The sequence below is a fragment of the Benincasa hispida genome, chromosome 3, assembly GCF_009727055.1.
Source record: "Benincasa hispida cultivar B227 chromosome 3, ASM972705v1, whole genome shotgun sequence".
NCBI classification, from domain to species: Eukaryota; Viridiplantae; Streptophyta; class Magnoliopsida; order Cucurbitales; family Cucurbitaceae; genus Benincasa; species Benincasa hispida.
In genome coordinates, this window is record NC_052351.1 from 6,208,657 (window position 1) to 6,227,874 (window position 19,218).

Sequence of the window (19,218 nt, forward strand, 5' to 3'; positions counted from 1 at the left end):
ATTTCACTTACATTAAACTCCATTCTCGCATGATTCATCACTCACTACTCAACTCTTTTGTATCATCTTGCACAGGCATAACACTTAGTGTAAATAACACATTTCTCTTCATATATTTAGGAAAACCCCTACAATAGATACAATGCAAGGTCTGCGTTTGTTTAACTGAATCTTTGAGTTCGACCCTGGACTTTCCAGGAGCCTAAATTAGATTTATACTTTGGTTTGGTTTAGGAAAACTTGAAAGTCATTAGAAGAAGTGTTGTGTGTTCTGTTGCATCTCTCTAACACATTAATGCGTTACAAATACTTAAATGCATCAAAGCATCAACACATCACTTATACTTAGAACTTATTCTTCCAATTTATTTTATACAATACACTCCTAGAACGAATTATGATAGCAACGAACAAGTTTTTTATGCTATTGTCGGGGATTCAAAAACAAGACTAACTAGAAATTTCGTTTGTATCTGTTGTAGGAACACTTCAGTTGAGGGAGTATTACAAGCTAAGCCTAAGCTTGTGAATATTTGTGAGCAGGGAGAGCACTTCTGAACTCATATACGACCCCGAGATTGAAAGGACCTTTTGGCGTAGGAACCGATCTAACCATCGTCGAAGGTTGAGGCAGCAATTTCTCAGACAACAGAACAGACAGCGAGCAATGGTGGAAGAATAGGCAAATCAGCAACTAGCTCATGCTGCACAGAATCCAATCCTAATGACGAATAGCAGCACGCGTTCTATGAGAGAGTACGCGTCTCCTGTACTGTATGATTTCTCTCCAGGAATCACCTATCTAACGCCAGATGGGACCAGGTTCGAGATGAAATCTGTAAGGCTTCAAATGCTTCAGACTGCTGGACAATTTGGGGGTGGTCGTGGTGAAGATCCTAACGCCCACATGAAGCGTTTCCTGGAAATGTGTAATTCATTTGTAATTCTTGGAATCACCCCAGAGGCGATCAGGCTGTCTTTGTTCCCCTATTCTTTGCGTGATGACACAAAACAATGGGTGAGCTCACTGAAGCCTGGTGAAATCACCACCTGGGAGAAGTTGGTGGAAACATTTATGCAAAAATACGTCCCACCTACCACCAACGCGAGAAGGCGTCGAGAGATTATAAATTTTGTACAAGAAGAAGCTGAAACCTTAAGCGTCGCATGGGAGCGTTTTAAGGGATTGGTCAAGAATTTCCCAAACCATGGACTACCTCTAACTATCCAAATGGATACGTTTTACTGAGGATTGAATAGAGCATCGTAGATGGCAGCAGACACAGCCGCGACTGGTAGACTTATGGACAAATCTTACACTGAGACTAAAGAGATATTAGACTGCATTGCTAAACACAACATGGAATGGGTGGACGATACGTACGATGGAAGAACTGACAGGAAGAAGAGATCTCAGAACGTTAATTCTATCGATGCCAACGTAATAGCCACATTTTCTGCTTAAGTGGCTACGATGACTAGCCTTTTGCAAAACATAACGCTAGGAAACACATCAAATCAGCAGAAGGTGAATCAGGTAGAAGCGTTCGGGTAGCCTATGGTTAGCTGTGTGGGCTGTGGAGATCCTCACTCCTATGTTGAATGTCCACAAAACCTGCAGTCAGTATGCTTCATAAAAAACAAACCATTTTCCAATACATATAATCTTGGATGGAGAAACCATCCGAATTTTTCTTGGACAGGAGGAAATCATCAGAAGCACCACCCAAGGGCGAACCAACAGCAAAGGAATGGACCACCGCCTGCATTTCAACAAACGCATCAGCCACATCAACAACCCTTTAATAGAGGAGGGCAGGCGTCGAGCTCAGGATCTCCGCTTTAGAACCTATTGAAGGAATACATAGCCCAGAATGACGCATTGTTGAAAAGCCAGGCGTCGTCTATCAGAAACCTGGAAATCCAGGTAGGGCAGATAGTGAACGAGTTGAAAAGCAGGCAGCCTGGAGTTCTACCTAGCAATACTGAAACACCTAGGAACAACAATGGGAAGGAGCAATGTCACGAAGTGGAAAAGCTCTTGAAGAAAGAATAATGAATCCAAGAAACAGCAGTCCTTCGAAAGAACGCATCACACGTTCAATGGATCAAGAAGAAAGAACGCCTGAGACTACAAGCCATTTAGAACCTAGTACGTCTAACGCGGGAAAGCCTGAGGTGCCGTTAAATGCACCATTCCCTAGGCGTCTGATGAAGAAGAATGATGAACAACAATTCAAGCGCTTTCTTGAGCTCCTAAGGCAGTTGCATATCAACATTCCACTTATAGAGGCCTTGGAGCAGATGCCAACATATGTCAAATTTTTTAAGGACATTTTGACGAAGAAAAGAAGAGTCAGTGAGAAGGAAGTAATCGCGCTAACGCAGGAGTGGAACGCGTTAGTAAGCAATAGTCTACCAAAGAAGCAGAAGGGCTCTGGGAGCTTCACAGTTCCTTGCTCGATAGGAGGATTGGATATGGGTCATGCATTGTGCGATTTGGGAGCTAGTGTTAATCTCATGCCACTTTCAATTTTTAAGAAACTGGGAATTGGCGAAGCATAACCCACTTCTATTACTCTTCAGCTTGTTGACAGAACAATTAAATACCTAGAAGGATAGATTGAAGACATTTTGGTAAAGGTTGACATCTTCATATTCCCAGAAGACTTTATTATCTTAGACTATGAAGCATATAGGGAGATACCAATTATCCTTGGATGCCCCTTCTTAGCTACTGGGAACGTTTTAATTGACGTGTATAAAGGAAAATTAATTATGCGCATAGATAATCAAGAGGTGAAGTTCAATGTGCTCAACGCATTGAAATTCCCAAATAGTGAAGATTGTCAACTAAACAGTATTGAGTTGCCTGAAGAAGAGACCCATGTATGCGAGGTCCTCGCATTGGAGAACCTGAAAGAATTAAAGCCACCAAGTCTGAGTGAGCGGCAGACAAAACCAATGCGTCCATCAGTTGAGGAACCACCAGAACTCGAGTTAAAACAGTTACCTAGTCACCTGAAATACGCATTCCTTGGAACCAACAACACTTTACATGTAATTATTTCCACAACTCTTACAGAGCCTAACGAGTACTCTCTCTTGCAGATGCTGAAAAAGCACAAGCGTGCAATAGGCTGGACGCTTGCAGATATCCATGGCATTAGTCCATCTTATTGCATGCATAAGATTAGGCTGGAAGAAGGGAAGTCGGGGTCAATCGAGCCTCAAAGAAGGCTGAACCCCATAATGAAAGAAGTGGCCAAGAAGGAAATTTTAAAATGGTTGGACACGGGAGCTATTTATCCTATATCCGACAGTAGTTGGGTAAGTCCAGTCCAATGCGTTCCCAAGAAAAGGGGAACAACTGTGATAGTCAACAGCAATAATGAGCTCATACCTTCAAGGACTGTCACGGGCTGGCACATCTGTATGAATTACAGGAAGCTCAATGCAACAACTAAGAAAGACCACTTCCCCCTTCCTTTCATCGATCAAATGCTTGACAGACTTGCGGGCAAAGAATTTTACTGCTTTCTTGATGGATACTTTGGTTATAACCAGATTTTGATTGATCCATAAGATCTGGAGAAGACAACGTTTATCTGTCCCTTTGGAACATTTGCATTCAGACGCATGCCCTTTGGGCTGTGTAATGCATTGGGGACATTTCAAAGGTGTATGATGGCTATCTTCTCCGACTTCTTAGAAAAGACCGTTAAAGTCTTCATGGACGATTTCTCAGTCTTTGGAGACTCATTCCACTTATGCCTAGATAATTTGGAGGCCGTCCTCGCTCAATGCAAGAAAACAAATCTTGTATTGAATTGGAAAAAATGTCACTTCATGGTGACTGAAGGAATTGTCTTAGGCCACAAAGTATCCAAGGCTGGGTTGGAAGTAGATGAAGCCAAGATAGATGTCATAGCAAAACTTCCACCACCAACAAATGTTAAAATTTTACGAAGTTTTCTAGGGCATGCTGGCTTCTATAGAAGGTTCATCAGAGGATTCTTTCAAACTGCGCGACCTCTGAGTGCATTACTAGAGGCGAACCGGCCCTACGATTTTAATGAAGATTGCACTGACACGTTTGAGACCTTGAAGTGTGCATTGACAACAGCTTCGGTACTAATAGCACCAGACTGGATGCAGCATTTTATTCTCAGGAGCGACTCAAGTGATGTGGCAGTAGGAATAATGTTAGGGCAGAAAAAGGGTAATTTGATACATCCCATCTCTTATGCGTCCAGAACACTAAATGACTCTCAGGAACACTACACCACCACTGAAAAAGAAATGTTGGTTGTATTGTTTGGCATGGAAAATTTTCGATCTTACTTAGTTGGTGCATCAGCCACCATATATACCGATCACTCAGCCATAAAATTCCTAATGAGTAAAAAGGATGCGAAGCCAAGATTGATAAGATGGGTGCTATTGCTACAGGAATTTGATATAGATATTCAGGACAGAAAGAGAACAGAGAATCAGGTGGCTGACCACCTGTCCAGGCTAGAAAATCAAGAAATGCAAGATCAAGAAAGTGAAATCAAGGACACATTTCCCTGATGAAAGCCTGTTCAGAGTTGAAGGCAGGGAACCTTGGTATGCAGACATAGGCAATTATTTAACCACCAAGCAATTCCCTGGGAACTTCAACTCTTAGCAAAAGAAACGGTTAGGGCATGACAGCAGATTTTACTTTTGGGATGAACCGTTTCTCTATAAGCAAGGTCCTGACTCCATAATGCGTCGATGCGTTCCGGAGTAGGAGACATAACACATCTTAACTGAGTGCCATAACTCTCCTTACGGAGGGAATTTTTGTGGGCAGAGGACTACTGCGAAGATCCTTCAAAGTAGATACTTCTGGCCCACCCTCTTCAAAGACGCGAGGGAATTTGTTCGTAATTGTGAACTCTGCCAACGCACCGAGAATATTTCTTCAAGGGACGCCATGCCCTTGAACAATATTCTCGAAGTTGAGCTATTTGATGTTTGAGGTATTGATTTTGTGGGACCTTTTCCCTTATCCTGTAGCCAACAGTATATCCTGCTTGCAGTAGATTATGTGTCAAAATGGGTAGAAGCAGTAGCCTGTGCTAGGAATGATGTGTCTACTGTTTCCAAGTTTCTTACCAGGAACATTTTCATGCAATTTGGAACGTCAAGAGCCCTGATAAGCGACGAAGGTACGCACTTCATTAATCACATCATTTCTAAATTACTTGCAAAATATAATGTTAGGCACAAGATCGCTACTGCCTACCACCCACAAACAAACGGTCAAGCGGAAGTATCCAATCGAGAAATCAAATCTATCTTGGAGAAGGTTGTCAATGCAATGTGGAAGGACTGGGCACAAAGGCTGGATGAAGCGCTCTGGGCCTACAGGACTGCTTACAAAACCCCTATAGGTATGTATCCATACTTTCTTGTATTTGGAAAAGCTTGTCACTTACCTTTAGAGTTGGAGCACAAGGCGTTTTGGGCAGTTAAGAAGCTAAACATGAACTTGGACGTCACGGGCGCTCAACGCAAACTTCAACTCAATGAGCTCGAGGAGTAACGATTGAACACGTATGAGAACAACAAGCTATACAAAGAGAAGACAAAGCGTTGGCATGACCAACACATCAGTAAGAAAGAACTTGTTGTTGGCCAAAAAGTTCTATTGTTCAATTGACGTTTGCGTTTGTTTCCAAGAAAGTAAAAATCCAGGTGGTCAGGACCCTTTATCATTAAGACAATCTTTCCATATGGAGCAGTGGAATTAACACGAGAGAATGGCACCAACGCATTCAAAGTAAATGGCCAAAGAGTAAAGCCATACTTTGAAGATGGACTGGAATGCCAAAAATCATCTCTCGCACTACACAAAGCCAGCTGAGGCCCGCGTCGAAGCATCCCTGCGTTTGCATCGCCATATATTCCAAGGACGCTTCCTCTATCCTTGTCTTTTTGCATTTTGTATNAACACGAGAGAATGGCACCAACGCATTCAAAGTAAATGGCCAAAGAGTAAAGCCATACTTTGAAGATGGACTGGAATGTCAAAAGTCATCTCTCGCACTACGTGAAGCCAGCTGAGGCCCGCGTCGAAGCATCCCTGCGTTTGCATCGCCATATATTCCAAGGACGCTTCCTCTATCCTTGTCTTTTTGCATTTTGTATTTTAATAATGCATTTAAGTTTGTTGGTTTGTTTGTTTGCCTATGTTTTCAAGATTGATTGTTCTTTGTTTCTGCTTTTACTTGTTTTCTTAATCGAGTTGGGAATAATGGACGCATTAGACACAAGTCTAACGCATGGCCCAGTTGAAGGGACGCGTCTCGAGAACACAAAAGCACTTGAGTGCTTAGAAACTCAAGACATCCCTTCAGCTTCATATTTATTACAGACGTCAGGCACTGCCTGACGTCAGCCCACTAACCCTCTCTCAGCCTATAAAACGATCGAACGGTTCATTTTTTTTTCTTCTTCCTCATTTTCCTCTCGAGCTCTCTGAAACTAAAAAGAAAAAACCCTAGCCTCTCCGTTTCCCTCACCTCCGATCTACTCAAGCTTATCTCTGGCCACAATGTCGTCTACTTTAGATAGTCAGATCCAGACCATGAGCTTTGAGAACAACTCACCGGTAAGTTCCTACTCTTCCTCGTCTGTTTCGCTTTTACCTCCCTCGAGCCTAAAAAAACCTCCAAACCCTCTGTCCAATCCAAACCCATGCACGGTGGAGCAACATCCTTCTCCTCCCAATGGCCGTCGAAGCCCACCACAACACCCACAAAACACCATTCCAAAACCTCCAAAGCCATCGCTACTCTCTCGGCCAAGACCCCTCAACCAAAACCCAAAACTACCCATAAGCCAAAGCCCAAAACACCTTCGAAACCGAGGCAGTGTTCGTCATCCACGGCTGCCTCTAAGCCCTATACCAAGCCTGCCCCACCACCATTCATTCCTAACATAACCCCAGTGGGTGTAATGCATGACCCACTTCCAGCCTACTTTCACAATGCCCTATCTCCAGTCGTGCATCCACCGCCTCCACTTTCAATCCAACCTTTAGCAACTATCTACCCAGTCGNCTATCTCCAGTCGTGCATCCACCGCCTCCACTTTCAATCCAACCTTTAGCAACTATCTACCCAGTCGACTCAGATGCATCTAGCCAACCACCGCATTTGCCCATCGTCATATCCTCCCCTGGGATGCCTCATACCCAGTGGGCACCCCTCTATTTACTCTACCCATACCCCCTCTGACAATCCTGCGCCAGAGCGTAACCCTGAAGAATTGGCTAAATTGGCTCGACTGGACGAGCAGGAAGTATTCGAAGCCATTTTGGCGAGACTCAATCAAGACCAAAAGAAAAATCAATTGATGCGTTCCGACCCACCTAACACATCACTTGAGTTGGACGAAGCAGAGCGATATGCTATGATGCTAGAGGCAGAATTAGAAGAAAAAGATAGAGAAGTAGAAGATGGGAGAATTGGCCGAGACGCGTCTCAATCACGCCAAATCGATGCGAATGAAGGGCCTTTAAAATTAAAGAGAGTGACAGGAAAAGGAAATTAATATTGGAGGAAGAAGATGAGCAATCAGCATCCAGTCCGGAGGATGCAATGCATGGGATTTGCTCAAGGCACGACGCACTAGAGAAGGACTTGGAAGACTACCAGCCTGCAAGGCAAGGGTGAAGGAAGACGGCTTTCCAAAGGGAATTAGAGAATGAATTGAGAGAATTGGCAAGGGAAGCCAAAGAGTACGCACGTATTTAGCCTAACCTCGTCCGCATGTTCTACAACAACGAGTTTAACATGGAGAAGAACACAGCCTTTGTTGATGGGGTATTAGTGCGCTTCTCAGCCGACAAGATCAACGAAGTGTTCAACATTGTTGTAATCCGGATGCGGAAGGTAATCACATCTTGGAGCAGCCAACGGCCAGTCAATTGGAAGATGCATTAAGCACGGTAGCCAAACTTGGAAGAAACTGGCAAACATTTAGAAATGGAACAAAGACGCTAGCCTCTAGGAACTTAACTGCAGACGTGAACCTATGGTACTACCTGATCAAAATAAGCGTCATGCCTACAACGCATGATGAAACACTGTCAAAGGAACGCGTCCTGGCTACCTATTGCATCATGCAATGCATCCCTTTAGACGTTAGAAGAATAATAAGGGATCAGATCAAGGCCATCAAGACCAAACCGCGAGGACAACTATACTTCCCATGGTTGATCTATGCATTGTATGAACACGGGGGAATCCCTCTGGGGGATGATCATGAAGAGATCGATGGTTTGATAGATATCAAGTTAGTAAGGCGTCTACTTTGCGGTTCGCCGCTTAACCTGCCTTACCTACCAAAGAAGTGGAAGCCAAACCTCGATCATCCAAACGCGCCTCCAAAATAAGACACGTCCAGATTGTTGAACACAACGATGAAGCTTTAGAGCATGAAAAGTATGAAGCAGAGCTTGAACTTATGGAAGAAGAAGCGTGCCCAAGCCTCAACCTTACTATCCATGACTCGCCATTGACCCCGCCAGAAGGGAGTCCTGATCAATCGCACCAAGAACCAACTCATATAGATCAAGACATCCCTTATTCTTTTCCTTCGCCCCCACCAAGTCCAATTCCCAATTTTGTGCCTCCTCCAATAATCTTTGAACCAACTGGGTTAGGATCGAGCAACGCAGCAAATTTCGAAGACCCAGTTGGAAGAAATGAAGAACCAACACCACCTCAATGCAGCGCTGACTTAGAAGAGTTGAAATATACGAAGAATGCAAGACCAATTCATTTATTCAGTGCAATACATTAATTAGGTCTTGGTTGGAATGTTTGCTCTACCTCTACTACCTGCCCATTTTAGAAACCCTCTGCGCTTTATGGATGAAGACCTTGAAGAAAAATGCAGAGATGACGCGCCAGCATAATAGAATTTTGGGGTGTCGGGTTATTTTTGTATTTTGATTTAATTGATGTTTTTTTGTATTTCCTTGACTTTTTTTGTTTGCTTCTTGTGAATCTATGAAAATGAGAAATTCCTATCATTTCGTTCCTTGCGTTTGACCTTAGCATACTTTATTTTTGTTCTTTAGATATTTTCTAAGTCTTGTGCATTGCCTGACCTCAATGATATCAACTATAAGAAATCTATAAGTATAGAGTAGACGTTAAGAAAATCAACAAGGCCTGAACTTCTCTAAAAAGACTAAGTTTACTTTCTAACGCGTGCAAGCTTCAAGTCTTAAACTCCTTTCGGACTCTCAAAGCCTTTTTGAAATTTTGTTTCTCTTTTAACAATGAGAATTTAGCTCGTCTCCAAATTTGGGATGAGTATAGCTCATCTCCAAATTTGGGGATGATGAAAATCCGAGTTAAGACGCATCAAACGAGTACATCATAAATAAAATGGAACAAAATAATAAAAATGTTAAACGAAATTCCTCTGTCATTACTTCAAAAGAAAAACCTTAAAATGGCATGAGTTAAGTTGGAAAAGGAATTTAGCCGTAGTTGGATGCTCGCATGACACCCGTGGGGGAAAGCCAAAATGAAGTTAAGTCTCCTAGACCAATGCGTCCCATAGAACTCCTCTATCTGGTCTGAAGAAAATATATCTTGAAATGCATGAATATTAGATATAAGTTTAGTTGTGAAGGGTTCTCACCCGTAGTTGGATGCTCGCATGACACTCGTGGGGGCAAGCCAAAAAGAAAGTGGGATACCTGGAACAACGTATGGGTAGGAGAATTCATAATTTTTTTCTTTTTATTCGACATTTATCTTAAAAAGAACATCTAACACATTGTTGGTTTAGAAAAAACGAGAATGTTTTGAGAAACGAAAGAAGTTGTTGATAAAAGGCCTGCTACATCTGAAACTGAACATTAATCCTTTTTAGAAAAGAGTCAATTTGAGTTGCATTTTTCAAACTCTTGTCTCCAACTTATGACTGAATATGATGAGAGGCAAACTCTGCACAACTAAGACAAAGGAGATAACAAAGAATTATTTTGGAATGCTTGAGGACAAGCATTGTTCAAATTTGGGGGTGGTGATAACTTGTAGAAATACAAGTTATTTTTGCTCTTAAGTTGGAACAACTAAGGTTTTTAATGATAAATTCTCCTCATTTTTAGAAGAAACGCATGGATTTATTCAAACATTAGCAAACTCATGCAAAAGAAGTTTTATTACTAAATATCGCGGCACTAACACATTGTATTGCAGGATCTTTACAAAAAGCTAATGCATAATCAAGAAGGTGTCGTAGGGAAAGCTCTAACGCATGGGCCATGCGTCAGAGGGAGTTCAATGCAAAGAAGATTCATTGATCCAGGCTGATTGTGTCACATCACCACTTGTAAGTATGGGCACCTGCAGCAAGCGGCGTCTGAAAAACTTCCAAGCAGCAGGTGGCGTCTGAAAAGCTCCCGAGAGTCAGGCGGCTGACCAAGGCATGGACTTTAATGCTGACTAGGGTATGGACTTTAATGCTTGCCCATTCACCAAGTGGACATGACCAACGCCTATAAATAGATGAAGTCCCTCTAGAGTTCGTAGTTAGAAAATTATTCGGTTAAGAAATTATTAAGATCTTTACTCTCTGTAATTAGTGTAGTCGTAGTTTAAGCTGTGCTGTGGTGCCAAGATGATCAGAAGGGTTGAGAACCACCACCACTGCCGGTCAGGGAGCGGAGGAAGCCAAACTTGAGAAAGACACTTCGTCCTCTTTCTATACAAGTGATTGTACAAAACAGAATTGAGCAAAAGAGATACAAGAGATTGTACTCTACGGCTTGACTCAATTCCTTTCATCTCATTTATCACTTTCATTTCATTTGATTGAATATTGTTTTTTGTAAAGACAATTTGCTTCTTTATAAAATTCATATATTTGATCCATCACATTTTTTGCCATTGTTTATTTCTTGTTCATGTTGAATGCATTTATACTTTATGCAAAATCTCATTTCAAACACTTAAGCCGACTTGATCAATTGGTAAAAGCATTTTTAACTTAGATTATTTGAGAGAATAACTAAGCTGCATCAAGTAGGACGCCTAGTACAGCTAGAGATAGACTTATTGGTGTCTATTGCATTCTATGTTAGACACATGCATCCTAGAGATAGGTTTTGCTTGTTATTCGCATTAAGAAGTGTTGAATAAAGTCTAACGCATAAACAAAAGATAAGCAAATCAATCTATCTCATCCACATCACATTCTGGTTTGTGTACACTCATTTTAGACCGACGCATATCACTTACATTAAACTCCATTCTCGCATGATTCATCACTCACTACTCAACTCTTTTGTATCATCTTGCATAGGCACAACACTTAGTATAAATAACACATTTCTCTTCATATATTTAGGAAAACCCCTACAATAGATACAACGCAAGGTCTTCGTTTGTTTAACTGAATTCTTGAGTTCGACCCTGGACTTACCAGGAGCCTAAATTAGATTTATACTTGGGTCTGGTTTAAGAAAACTTGAACGTCATTAGAATGAGTGTTGTGCGTTCTGTTGCATCTCTCTAACGCACTAACGCGTTACAAATACTTAAATGCATCAAAGCATCAATGCATCACTTATGCTTAGAACTTATTCTTCCAATTTATTTTATACAATACACTCCTAGAATGAATCACGATAGCAACGAACAATAACATATAAAAATAGTCCATATTGAATATCAAGGGACTAATAGAAAAAGCAAATCTTCCTAAATCTAGTGAAGTTAATCAATGAGGATTATCCTCTGAGATGAAACTTGGAGTTTATGATATAGGTTATGGAGCTGATCCCACTACTCTTCAGAAGAGGAAGAACTCCGAAGAAAATAAATTTGATTTATTTGTCTTAGAGATGTGCTTAGTAGAGAATGATGATTCTGCCTAGATAGTTGATTTAGAAGCTATTAATCACATATGTTCTTCTTATCGGGGTTTTAATACCTGAAGATAATTAGTAGTTGGAGAAATGACTCTTAGAGTCGGTATTGGTGAGGCCGTTTCAACTGTTATTGTAGGCAGACTTAAGATTTTTTGGGACAAGAAATGATATATGTTATTAAATGACGTATATGTAGTTCCTCATATCGAAAGGAACTTAATTTTTGTTTCTATCTGATTAAACAAAAGTATTCCCTATCCTTCTCTGAAAATAAAGCGTTTATTTTTAAGAATGGAATGGAACTTGGCTTGGTTCAACGAAAAGTAACTTATATGTACTAAGGTCGTTAGTTACAAAAGCATGCTAAATACTGAAATGTTCAAAACTGTAACAACTGTTAAAAGACCGAGAGTTTCTCCGAAAGAAAATACCCATCTTTAGCATCTAAGGTTAGGCCTTATTAATCTCAATAGGATTGAGAGATTGGTGAAAAGTGAACTTCTTAATGGTTTAGAAGAAAACCCTTTACTTGTATGTGAGTCATGCCTTGAAGGAAAAATGAGAAAATGACCTTTTACTAAAAAAGGTTATAGAGCCAAAGAGACCTTGGAGCTTATACATTCAAATCTATACGGTCCGATGAATGTAAGAACACGAGGTGGGTATGAATATTTCATTTCTTTCATAGATGATTAGTCTAGATATGGATATCTATACCTAATGTAACATAAGTCTGAAGCACTTGAAAAGTTTAGGGAGTATAAAACTGAAGTTGAAAACTTGTTAGGTAAAAAGATAAAAACACTACGATATGATCGCGGTGGAGAGTATATAGACTTAAGATTCCAAAACTATATGATAGAATATGGAATTACGTCCTAAAGTACACCTCAACAAAATGATGTATCGGAAAGGAGAAACAGAACCCTGTTGGACATGATTCAGTCTATGATGAGCTATGCTCAACTTTTTGACTCGTTTTGGGGATATGTAGTAAAGACTACTGTTTATATTTTGAACAACGTTCCATCAAAGAGTGTTTGTGAAACACCTTTTAAGTTATGGAGAGATCATAAAGGTAGTTTATGCCATTTCAAAATTTAGGGATGTCCAACTCATGTGCTAATGGAAAACCCCAAAATTTTGGAACCTCGTTCAAAAGTATGCCTATTTGTAGGCTACCTAGAGGAAATGGGAGATGGGTACTTCTTTGATCCAAGTGAAAATAAAGTGTTTGTATCAAAAAACCTTACCTTCTTGAAAGAAGACGACATTAGGGATCATAAACCACGAAGCAAAATTGTTTTAAGTGAAATTTATAATGAATCTACTGAGACTTCAACAAGAGTTATTGAAAGGGCTAATACATCAACAAGAGTTGTTGATATCGGTTCATCTAGTCATTCACTTCCATTTCAAGAGTTGAGATTGCCTCGATGTAATGGGAGGGTTATGAACCCACCTATACGCTACATGGATTTAACAAAAGCCCAAGACATCATAGCTGGTGATAGTGTTGAGGATCCATTGTCTTATAAACAAGCAATGGAAGATGTTGACAAGGATGAATGAATTAAAGCCATGAATCAAGAAATGGAGTCTATGTACTTCAATTCTTTCTGGGAGCTTGTAGATTAATCTAATGGGGTAAAACCTATTGGTTGTAAATGGATCTACAAGGGAAAAAGAGGTGTAGATGGAAAGGTATAGACCTTCAAAGCTAGACTTGTGGCAAAGGGTTATACCCAAATTGAGAGAGTGGACTATGAAGAAACTTTCTCACCTATTGTCATGTTAAAATCTATTAGAATTCTCTTTTCCATAGCCACATATTATGACTACGAAATATGGAAAATGGATGTCAAGACTGCCTTTTTGAATGACAATCTTGAAGAGACTATCTTTCTGAATCAATCAGAAGGATTCATTGAGCATGTCCATTTATGGACTAAAACAAGCATCTCGATCTTGGAATATAAGATTCAATACTGTAATCATATCTTATGGCTTTGATCAGAATGTTGATGAGCCTTGTGTTTACAAAAAAACCATCAACAGCTTAGTAGCTTTCCTTGTGCTGTATATGGATGATATCCTACTCATTGGGAATGATTTAGGCTTTTTTACTGATATAAAGAAATGGCTAGCCGCCCAATTCCAAATGAAAGATTTGGGGAGGCGCAATTTATTCTAGGGATCTAGATCATCTGGGATCATAAGAACAAAAGGTTGGCCTTGTCTCAAGTATCGTATATTGACAAAATGCTTGTCAGGTATTCAATGCATAATTCCAAGAAGGGTTTATTACCTTTTAGGTATGGAATTGTATTGTCTAAGGAATAGTGTCCTAAGATTCCTTGGTTGAGGCAATGAGACAGATTCCCTATGCATCGGCTGTTGGTAGCCTTATGTATGCAATATTATGTACTAGACTTGGCATTTGCTATGCAGTACGGATTATTAGTCGATATCAATCCAATCCAGGATCATATCACTGGTCAGTAGTAAAAACATTCCTCAAGTACCTATGAAGAACGAGGAACTATATGCTTGTGTATGGAGATAAGGATTTGATCCTTACAGGATACAGTACTCTGATTTTCAAACTAATTAGGATTCATGGAAATCCACATCAGGATCATTGTTTACTCTGAATAGAGGAGTTATAGTATGGCGAAGCATCAAATAAGGATGCATTGCAGACTCCACTATGGAAGTCGAATACGTAGTTGCTTGTGAAGCTTCTAAAGAGATTGTTTGGCTTAAGAAGTTCCTTGTTGATTTGGAAGTTATTCCAAATATGTCTTTGCCCATCACATTTTATTGTGATAATAGTGATGTTGTGGCAAATTCTAAGGAACCTAGGAGTCATCGAAGAGGCAAACACATAAAGCGAAAATATCACTTGATTCAGAAGATTGTGAATCGAGGTAACGTGATTGTCATAAAGATTGCTTCAGAGTACAACATTGATGATCTGTTTACAAAGGCTCTCACAGCTAAAGTGTTTGTAGGTCATCTAGAAAGACCGTGTCTACGGGACAAGCGATATACTATCTAGGGCATGTGGGAGATATTACTAAGGTATAGTGTATGCCCTAGTTTATTGAATTTTGTACATTATTTATATTGTATATTTGATTCCCTAAGCTTTAGAACAAGTGGGAGATTGTTGATATTGGTGTCCTAAATCTCTCTTATATTCTCATAGTTTGTAAACATTGTATAAACAAATTATTATTAATAAAATAATTGTTATTTTATGAGCATTTACTCAATCCAATAAATTAAGATCCTAGTTTATTTTATGTAATTTAAACATGTATGTAGAGACATACAAGTGGATCATGTTTAAATAATAACCTAAACGGTCTATAATAGATGTATAAAGTTGGGTACCTTATCTTAGTGACACTACGGATACGACCCGCTTGTAGATGTTACAAGTGTTGTAAAGTGCTACAAATGATCTGATCCAGATCATTCATATGGAGATGTGTGAGCGGGGGTATCCTATACAAAGAGTTTGTATAAGTCCAGACCACGAAATGACTAGTCTCATTATATAACACCGTTAATAGTAGAGACTCACATTTCATCAGGATGACCATAGGTGACATGACTTGAATCCTGAGTGAGTTATGAACTCCTACCTATGAAGGTAGTTCTTTGATTTTCATGTGTGACAGTGACCAAATCGCGACTCAATAAGCCTTCAATTTTGAGGACTCGTCTAATTGGAGAGTTGGGAACATAGTTACATAAGACAAAATTTACTCATTCCCTAATGTCGGGGTTTGTAGATAAATTACTCATTTAAGGGCTGATTTCAAGCCTTGAACAATGTGGCCACACCTTCTCTTGGCCTAACAGGGATTTGGTCATAGTTGGACTATGACTTATTGCTTATTAGATGGACCAGTGGTACTTAAGGAGTTAGATCTAACTACAGGGGCAAAACGATAATTTTGGACCAATTGTACTTATGAACAATTTGTGAAGGGTCATCGTGCTGTTGACTGGTTATATCAAATGGACACAAAAATATATCTGGAGTGCGAAGAGTGCAGCTGTGGGTCTTTAGTGGAGTGACTGGCAGTTAATGGGTGTTGGGTAATTTAATTAAAGAGTTTAATTAATTATCCAAGTACCATTTGAACTTCAAATTATAGGTTCATAAGGTCCCCTCTGTAGCTCAACTAGGATTAATGAGAATTAATTTTGGATTAATTTGAATTCTTCAAATTTATTTAGTGAATTAATTATATCTGATATAATTAATATAATGTATTTGATACATTATAACATAAAGGTTACTTCGAGAGGAATTAAATATTTGAATATGATTCAAATACTAATTATATGAATGAATTTCATGTAATTAAATTTAATATAAATATGATTTATGTTAAATATCATGCATTGCTGAGAGAAAATAAAACTATAGGTTATGAGTTATATTTGATATAACATATAGTGTGTATGTGTGTGTGTGTATATATATATAATTGTTAATTAAATTACATCAATTTTAATTTTAATTTAATTAAAGTAAGGGAGTTATAACTCTCTTCCCGTAATTCTCTCTCAACTAGAACGTGAGAGAGGGCTCAATTTTTGACTGATCATCTTCTTCATCTTCTCTCTAAGAGTCAGTAGAAGATCTCTGGAAAAATTCCAAGAACAAAGAAGAAAAATTAATCTTTTTCCTCATTTTAAATCTTTCACTCTCTTCCAAACTTATAGAGCCCACAACTCCTGGATTCTCATTCACAAGAGAATACAAAGGCTGACCATTTGGTGGTGGCCATTTATATTTGCTGGAAGTTTTTTTTTTTTTTTTTTGGAAATCGAGATCCAAAACGAAGGATTCGTGATTTGGATCGAGGGAATATGCAAAGAATTTTTTGGCTACAAGGGTAAGTCTTTTTGTACCCTAATTCTTCTTGTTGGGGTTGATGCCTAAATCTCGTTGGATCCTATAGTTTGTAAACCTTGTATGAACAAACATTTCAGTGATTAATAATATTTGATATTCTATTCACTTTGTCTAAGAAATATATGATATTTTAGTTGCATTAACCACAAACCAATAAACTAACATCCAAGGTTATCGTTGTAACTTAAACATGTATGTGAAGACATACAAGTAGATCATGTTTGAGTGACAACCTAAATGGTATGTAGTATATGGATAAAGCTAGGTACTTCATTCTGGTGACACTATGAGTATGGCCCACTTTGTAGGTGTTACAAATGTTGTAAAGTGCTACAAATGATCTGATCTTGATCATTCATGTATTAGACATGCGAACGGGGATATTCTACATAAAGGAGTTTGTATAAAATCGGACCACGAAATGTTTAGTCTTGATATATAACACTGTTTATAATTGAGACTTTCATTTCACTAGGATGACCATAGGTAACATGATGTTAATCCTAAATGAGTTGTGAATTCTTGCCTATGAGGGTGGTCCTTTGATTTGCATGGGTGAGAGTGACCAGATTGCCGACTCAACAAGCCTACCATTTTGGGGATTTGTCTGATTGGGGAGCTGGGAACTCAGCTACATAAGATGGAATTCACTCCTTCCCTGAAGTATGGGTAAATAGATAAATTGCTCCCTTAAAAGCTGATTCCAGGTCTTGAATAATGTGGCGCCACACCTTCTCTTGGCCCGAGAGGGGTTTAATCATAGTGGGACTATGATTTATTGTTCATTAGAGGAATCAGTGGTACTTAAGGAGTTAAATGTAACTACAGGGATAAAACGATAATTTGGCTTAGTTGTACTTACAAGCGATTTGTGAAGGGTCATATACTGTTGATTGGTTATATCCAATGGACACATAAATATATCTGTAGTGCGAAGAGTCCAACTGTCGGTCTTTAGTTGAGTGTCCGACAGTTAACGATGGTGATCAGTTATTCGTATACAGTTGGAGTTTTAAGCTACAGGTCCATAAGGTCTCCTTAGTAGCTCAATGGATTTAAGTTGAGAATCAGTCTTTTGGGTTAATTTGAAAATTTCAAATTAATAAGAGAGAATTTAATTATATATGATATAATTAAAGTAATTCAATTATATATGATATAATTGATATAATGTATATGATACATGATGAGAGGAAAATGGATAATAAACATGCATGCATCTTATGTTACTCACTATACTCGCGCAACGCACACCTCTCGGTGGTTTGTTACATGCTTCATATGCCTATGCTGAATGATTGAGTATGCAATACTCTTGCAATCTTACTTAGTTCATTGCAATGAAAGTAAGGGATGATAAAGAAAAAGTTAATGAAGATGGAGTCGAAGGAAATAAAGAGTTACATTGATTACAAAATGTATTAATGTCTTAAGCCAAAATGTAATACAATACAGAGATAGAAGAGAGATGGAGGGCTAGATGTAGGCAATCTCTTGCTTCCATCAGATGTGTGTCAAGGCTGTCGGTGGTGCCATGGAAAGGCGGTGGAGTAGTCTCTCTCGAGATCTATCTCCGGAAAAGCTCCGATCGTCACTCAGAATGGGTGAAGGAATGAAGAACTCTCAAAGAATGTCTTCTCATACTCTCATTTGTGATCACAAGGATCTGCCATAATGCAGAAGCTCGAATACTTTGAATTTGGGCTATAAGACTCCATTTATAGAGCTCAATTGCCGATGACATTAATGGTCCCACTCTGAATCTCTGCCACTAACGGCGTTATGGTCCTGCTTTAAACCTCTGCCGTTAAAGTCGCGGTAGGTGAAATGTCAACATTATCTTTTCGGTACTCCCAAGGTATGCGTTCGTGCTCGTTTTTGCCGAAGTACCGTCGCATTCCACCAACCTTACGATCACCCATCTATCATGGTTATTACTTTTTAGCCGCAACATCCATGTGATGAACGTATACGATCACCCGTGCGATGGCCTGGGATTCACCGCATGCAATCGATTCCTGCGATAGCTACAAAAGTAGACATTTCGATGTAGAATAACGCATAATATTGGGTTAGCGGAGATTTCCTATGTTGATCAATGCAAGCTCACTTTTCACATGAATTCTTAGTATAATCACTGCATATTCTATTTGTTAGCCCTCATAATTCTAAATAAGAGGCTACAATAACTTGTATTTCCACTAGTTATCACACCTCCAAACTTAGAATCATGCTTGTCCTCAAGCATGCCTTATACTTAGGAAATTCAAAATTCATCCTCTAGATTTTCCTTTGCGATGGCCAACTTTTCAAAATATAATTCACCCATACCTCTAACCTTGGCAGCAAC

At 39.3% G+C, this 19,218-nt stretch overlaps 1 protein-coding gene and 1 non-coding gene across 2 annotated transcripts; one reads left to right on the plus strand and one right to left on the minus strand.

Moving 5' to 3' along the window:
- Positions 1–1,111: 1,111 nt before the first annotated feature.
- LOC120074863 lies at positions 1,112–1,215 on the minus strand. Its single transcript, XR_005481140.1, has one exon. It is a non-coding gene; the product is annotated as a small nucleolar RNA R71 (small nucleolar RNA).
- An 804-nt stretch (positions 1,216–2,019) lies between these two features.
- LOC120073420 lies at positions 2,020–2,565 on the plus strand. Its single transcript, XM_039026272.1, has one exon. The coding sequence runs from the start codon at positions 2,020–2,022 to the stop codon at positions 2,563–2,565; it is 546 nt and encodes a 181-aa protein (XP_038882200.1).
- The last annotated feature ends 16,653 nt before the right edge of the window (positions 2,566–19,218 follow it).